The 7,002-nt window shown below is 39.2% G+C and overlaps 1 protein-coding gene across 1 annotated transcript in view; it reads left to right on the forward strand.

Annotated features, from left to right (window-relative positions):
* Positions 1-7,002, forward strand: part of WHSC1 (Wolf-Hirschhorn syndrome candidate 1) — a 59,873-nt gene that overhangs the window by 20,112 nt on the left and 32,759 nt on the right. Inside the window, exons 3-5 of the mRNA XM_010135870.1 lie at positions 1,331-1,497; positions 1,858-2,349; positions 6,769-6,913. Coding sequence (XP_010134172.1) covers positions 1,331-1,497; positions 1,858-2,349; positions 6,769-6,913 — 804 coding nt within the window. The remainder of the gene's footprint in view (positions 1-1,330; positions 1,498-1,857; positions 2,350-6,768; positions 6,914-7,002) is intronic.

Genomic DNA, 7,002 nt, shown 5'->3' on the forward strand with positions numbered 1-7,002 from the left:
CTACAACGTTCCTCTAGATTCTCATATCTCATCTCAAATGAGTCATTAATGTTCTTGTAGTCTTGTGTATGTTTTTTTTATATATATGTGTGTATATTTAATGTATGTAATGGTTAATAAAACTGATGCACATACGGTTAATTAGGTTGATTTCATATTACCGTACCAGATGCCATATCTTGAGACAAGATCAAGCCCCTTTAAAAGTAACTATTGGCTGAGTAGTTAGAAAAAGAAAGTTCTTTCTAAGACTAGAAACCCCAGTCATAATAGTGCATGAAGCAATCAACTAAACGTATTTGCTGATTAAGGTAGAAGACTTGGAGTATATGGGCAACCTAGCAAAATCTAGACCTAGACTGAAGACATCTGGGTAGACATCCTTACTTGATTTCCCCTTCCTCCCAGACTACATGTTAGACACTAGTGTAGTGACACCTTGGAGAACCATGGACACTGTAAGGGGAGTAACTGATCCTTTTCTGGCAGGATAGAGTTTACAAATACAAAAACGTAGGTCATCACAGTTAAAACCTTTTCCCTTTTTAAATGAAACCCTAATTTGAACATTTGGACAACAAATCTGTGAGTTTTAATGAAGGAGATACTAGAGGACATCTGGAGTCTGATTCTCTTACCTCTGCCTTTTAAAAGATCATTGTTTGCTGTGGGCTTTGAAGGTGGTGTCTTCCCCCCTGGCTGTAGAATAGCTGAGATCTTCAGAAGGGGAAGGTTGTATGCCTGCAGTGAGACAGTATTCCTCTCTACGATCTTAGAAGAATGGATGTTTCTTGTCCAGGTTTCAGAAATGTTCTCCTATCTTCCCCCTCTCCCTTCCACCACCCAAATCTTTCTCATTTCTTGCTTTGATTCCTTAATAGCTTGGTTTTATGAAGTTGTAATTGCAAATGCTTAAACTAGATGAAGTACGCGTTTCTGTTCAAGAATACTAAAAGATAGTGTTTAGGTGACTCAGAGGTGAGACTGTGTGCACAGGCTATCCAAGCTTTGGAAAGTTTTTCAAATGTAGCGTTTTCAGAGACATCCAGGCCTACATGTCAATTAAAATACGTGGAAAGCTCTGAGAGATGATTGGTAACCTTGAGTTAATTTAGTTAACTGTTTGGAATTAAACTACTGGGCTTTTGTGTCAAACTTCATAGATTATAGCTCAGAGACTTTGAGGCCAGTTAGGTGGGTTTTAGAAAGGTTAACAGTTGTACTGTGCTTCTGTGATGGTAACTACAGCGGCCTACAAAGGACTTCCAAGTCTGAAAGCGCGGAGAACAACCTAAGCCATATCTTAAATACTTTCCTTTTTAATTTTCAGGACAGAAAAAGAGTTTCCGTCAATATCATGTGCAGTTTTTTGGAGATGCCCCAGAGCGAGCCTGGATATTTGAGAAGAGCCTTGTGCCCTTCAAAGAAAAAGACCAGTTTGAACAGTTATGCCAGGAAAGTGCAAAACAAGCCCTCACTAAAGCAGAGAAAATAAAGGTAAGAGCCTACCAAGTCAGACAGCTTTTTATTTTACTGTTACAGGTATGTGCAGATATAAATAGATATTCTAGAAAGCTTTAAAGACAGCTTGTTTTACAGAGGCTTCTAGTCTTACACTTCACTTAACAACGCAAAGAATGGGCTGTTTTTTCCTCTTAGTTACTTATTAAAAATCTGTGCTCATCTGCTTTGTTATTGATTCAAACAGTGGTATCGGTGCTGTCAAATACAATTCCATTTGAACGTTGGAATTATAATTGTACGTTACAGTTAGTCGCTTGGAATTGTTTTGTCTTAATGTTGGCATTTTGAAATCAGAAGTGGGCAAATTTCTCACACTGTCATCTTGTCTTGCAGATGTTAAAGCCTGTTTCAGGGAAACTGCGGCCACAGTGGGAGATGGGTGTTAAACAAGCAAGTGAAGCAGTAGCCATGCCAGTGGAAGAACGGAAGGCCAAGTACACTTTCATCTATGTTAGGGACAGACCTCATCTTAATCCTCGAGTGGCAAAAGAAGTTGGCATTGCTGTGGAACCGTTAGAGGAGATAGATGAGTCATCTTACTCAAATGAGGAAACCACTCAAAATCTGAAATCGATGAAGGAATCTGGCATTCCTATCAAGAGGAGGAGAAGGACATCAAAATTGTCTGCCACTGATGATATGCAAGAAAGCAGTCAGTCGGGGACTAAGAATACTACTCCTCAAAAGTCATCCGAACAGGCAGAATCCAAAAGAGGGATAGGCTCCCCTCTCAATAGAAAGAAAACTCCGGCATCTACTCCGCGAAGCAGAAAGGGCGATGGAGTATCTCAGTTTTTGGTCTTTTGTCAGAAGCACAGAGATGAGGTTAGTATCTTTAAGCTCTTATTGTCGATGATTACCTCTTCTCATTTCTATGCTTAAAGAAACTTCTTTATTTATTGGCAAAATCTAGAGGTTACTGTAGAATCCATAATACTGTGGACTTGACAAGGCATACCTGCATCAAATCTTAATCTGGACAGGAACAAGGAAAGAAGGGAATGTAGATGAGCAATATAAACCAGATAGTGTTACTGCTATTGTGCTTAAAGCATAAGTCATGTTAGTGTCATCCTACATAATCTAATAGTCCATTGTATTAGTATATTTTTAAAATGTTTGTAAAACATAGTAGATCTGCGTAGGTATGCTCAGGCAATTATAAGCGAGGGTATGGCTGTTTATGGCAGTCTGCTTGTAGTTAGTTTGTACTTTCTGAAGATACGGCTTTACTCCTTTGTTTAGCAAAGCTTGTGAAAATCACTGTCAGTGCAATCTGCTGGAACAGAAACTAGATAATCTTGAGAGGATTACACTCTGAGACAAGGTAGAATAAGTAAATAACTTAATGTCAACATTTCTTAAGAAGACTGTAAGAAGTATAAAACCAGTTCTGCTGTTCTAGCTCATTACTTTAAAATCATGACCATCATTTTTTGTCCTTCCAACCCTCTGCTCCGTTTGCAGTACAATTCCATGTGCTGTAAGAAGCATGAGTTCTCATATTTTCTTGTTGTTGTAGTAATCCATAATACCCACAGAAGGACCAGAAAATTAGTGATGGCTTTGTCACGCTTGCTGGCCTCTGAATGATTGATTTTGTTATAGGATATTTGTGTTAGAAAACTTTCATAGGTAGGACCTTTACAAAGAAAAACTGAAAAAAGTTTCTGTTGTATGGGGGTCAATTAGGTGTGGTTTGGCTTAGGATCTTTTTAGATTGTTGCCGCTTAAGCTCATATTGAGCATGAAAATGAGCACAGTGTTATTACATACATCTTTTTAATGGTTTTGGTTAAATCGAGAAAAGGCTTGGCAGTTCAGTTTGCTGGCTCCAGGAAGGAGAGGGCTTTGTAGCCAGCCTGTTAACTGCAGATTTTGACATAGTCACTGTGAAAAGCTGTATGGGTAAATCATCTGACTCACGTTGGAGAGACCTGAGTTCTATTTCCAGTTCTTCTGTAAGTAACCTTGTGTCTTTTACATGGTAGCAATGGAGGATTTCCTTGGCCTTTAACGTAGGTAGCAAGAAGTCTTGTGCAATACTGAGGGATGTGAAATTACTTCTCTGAAAGAAATAAAGTTATTATGTCTGGTTTTATGGACTCTAAGCCAAACGTATCTTACCACAGAAGAGATGTGCTGTTTGCTGTGCCAGTTACCAAGCTTCATTCCCTACTATGGTTCTACTGTAATTCTCAAATTAATAGATGGAAATTATGCAGACAGTTACAGTATTTGACATTGTTGAATTGCTTTGTCTTCAGTGTCATTTCAGGAAAGTGAAAAACTTGCATAAACTTGAAAATCACACTCATGATAGCAGCTAATGTTGCATGGAGTTTTAAGTAGAAGGAAGTTTGTTTCAAAGTGTTATACGGATTTAGAGAGAGGACATCCTACTGTGTCTGCGTAGAAGACCTTTTGATAAGATCAGTCCTGAAAATCCAAATCCACCTGCTTGTATGAGCCATTCTGACAGGTACAGAAGCACTTCCATGTGTAGAACAGAACTAGGTTATGATACCGGCAGACACCAGGTGACTGCAGGTAACGTCCCTCTAACCGATTAGGGTAATAGAACGTGTCTTCCTTTCTCTTGATGTGAAGTTAACAGGCAGTGAGGAAATGCATTTTAGATAGTCATGCTTCTTGCACGGAACCAGAGTTCCCTTGGTTTGGGTATGGTGCCAGGCCTGTCAAGCGACTTTTAAAATGGCAGTTCTGTCCCTTTGGTGGAAGGTGGAGATTGTATCTAAATTCATATTCAGGCTTTCCCCTTCCTTTAGGCTTATCTGATCCAGCTTGCACATTTGCTTTCCTTCCAAGAGTTGGTTTTGTTGCTGTTGTAGCTGTTTTGATGCTTTAGAAGGAGTGATAACCTTGGCTGAAAAACAGACCTGGTTTTGAGCTACTTGTGTTGGTGGCATGTGATAGTCTAGTGTATGGCCTCTTCAGTATCTGCATGTAGAAACTTAGAAGAAAGGAGGGCTGTGGATCCAGAGGAGGCTGTCTGGCCCCCACACTTGGAAAGGGATGGAAGTGCGTGGAAAGGTATGACTGAAGACTTCTCATTTAGGGCCTCTAATAAGCTTTGTGAAAAGTGGAGCTCTTCCTGCTGTGTCTTTCTTGGAGTCCAGCTTTGTACGGAAGTAGCATTCGTATATCAGTTTGGCTTTACTAATTACTACTTTTGGTGTTACTTTTTCTGGGGATAGGAGGGTGAGGAATAGTTGAAATTTTTAGAAGTGAATGAGGTTGCTAGAAGACTGGATGAACTGCTGGAAAACGTTTTTGATGATTTAAGAGGCTGCTTCCTGAGGGAGGTGTTGAAAACTCGGAGCACTTTCATGGTTGTAGTGACGCACTAAGTATTTTGTGCTGTTACCAAAGGAATAAAGATACATGTTGTACTATTGGCATTCCTATGTGCTTCTGTGAAATACATCCATGGTAATCATTAGGAGTGTCAGACTTGGGATAAAGTTGTCATTCAGTGAGAGACAGACAGCTGGCTGTTTATATTAATTCATTGATTTGGGCCTTGAGTCTGTTTTGAGGTAAATTAAGAAATAATTTTACTAGTAGGGTGTAAATTGAGGATTTCTGCATGCGTAAGGAGTTGTTGAAGATCAAGACAAGTAAGAGTGAAGGTCATATGCTTTGCTTGGATGAGCTAGGACATGCCTGGTCTAGTTACCATGTTTTCCACACCTATAGTGATACTAACTCCCAGATCCAAGAAAAGATCTTCCATGTGTTCTGGAGCGTAGTTAGACTTAGAATAAGAGAATACCTGGGAGAAGTGCATCATGATATGCAATACCTCATCAGGATATGCCATACCTCATTTCCAGTATGTATCCCAGGATTGAGGATGAAGGTGTTGGGGAAGACTGCTGGGAATTTTCCTTGGAGGCCTTCTGCACGAGGCTCCCTTAACCATTAAGGATCATGAGTGTCTTTTGCTTGTCGTTTCACAGTGCTCCTAATTATTCATATTTTGGTGAGACTCGAGGTGACGTGAATCTGTATCTCATTTGTGCGAACAAAGCCAGTTATTTCTCAGAGAGTTAAATAACCCTGTGCCCTAGTTGAACACAATGAGCAAGATTTGTGGGAGGGGTATCTTGTGGGTCTGTCAAGTTTCTCCCCTCATGATAACTTTTTTCACATTGTTGGACTTCAGTCAAACTTTGAGGCCGCCAGGAGTAGCTGTGTTCTCCAAGCTTTTTGCAGATGGGTTGTGACAGATAGGAGCAAAGAAGCAAACTTAGTACTCTCCTGGGGGAAAAATTACAGCATGGGTTTCCCTACTAGACACTGAACAATCCCAGCGAAGAAAGGTTTAATAATCTCCACTTATCACAGAAAATATTCATTTCTTTTCTGTTGAGTGGTGGTATTGTTGGAATGCTTGGCTTTGTTGGCCTAGTTTTTATTTTGCTCCATGATTTTTGGGTATTGGTTGCATCACGCCAGCAATAGGATTTTGGAAGATGCTGGGTAATGAGCTAAGAGGAGTGGTTTTTAAAGCTCCTGTTTCATTTCTGTAGATCGTACAATCTTAGAGCTTTCTGGTTTCAGTGATTAATCAAATCTGGTTTTCCATAGGAAGTGGTATGGGAATACTGAAGGAGTTTAGGAGGATTATTTTCTTTGTTTTTAATACTGGATTTTCTGTTTGTGTTGAATAAAATTCTGTTATTAAGAAAAGCTTTCTGAGTTCATATACATAGGACAAAACGATGAATTAATACAGAATGTTGCATCAGATGCTAGCTCATGTAAAAATCTCTGCTAGGATAGTAATGAGTTCTGTGGTTAATGAGTTCTCCTGTGAATTGATGGATGTCTTTGTAGGCAGTACAGTATTCCAGTATTGCTTGTCTGTCTTTTGTGGTATAGATTTAAACTTCATCGAGAAATAATACAATTTTTTTTCAAATGACCACAGGACAAGATTGACACTCCCTTTTTTGAACATTAAAAGGCAAATAGATACTTCCAGAATTTCTCTAATACTTCCAAGTATGCCAGTGGTTTTTGGTTTTTTTTTTTGAGAGAGACAGAAAAGTGTTATTCAAAGAAAAACTGGATACAGAAGGTTTTAATCTAGTTCCATCTACAATAGGAGCGTTCAATAACTTGTTTGTATCCAGTTTTCCAAAGCAGTAGAAATATGTACACCATTATTCTCAGTGGTCTCCTTTTTTTAATGCAAACCTATTTCTGCATGCATAGGTGGTTGCTGAACATCCAGATGCTTCAAGTGAGGAGATTGAAGAATTGCTGGAGTCGCAGTGGAACATGCTTAGTGAAAAACAGAAAGCTCGCTATAACACAAAGTTTGCCATAGTGACCTCTCCCAAATCTGAAGAAGACTCTGGTAAACGTAAAACTGTGCTAGTGTACTCTAACTAAATTTGGTATACATAGTGGTGTTAAACTAAGCACATATTTGAGACCTGTAGGGAA

Source organism: Buceros rhinoceros, unplaced genomic scaffold (assembly GCF_000710305.1).
Source record: "Buceros rhinoceros silvestris isolate BGI_N320 unplaced genomic scaffold, ASM71030v1 scaffold7135, whole genome shotgun sequence".
NCBI classification, from domain to species: domain Eukaryota; kingdom Metazoa; phylum Chordata; class Aves; order Bucerotiformes; family Bucerotidae; genus Buceros; species Buceros rhinoceros.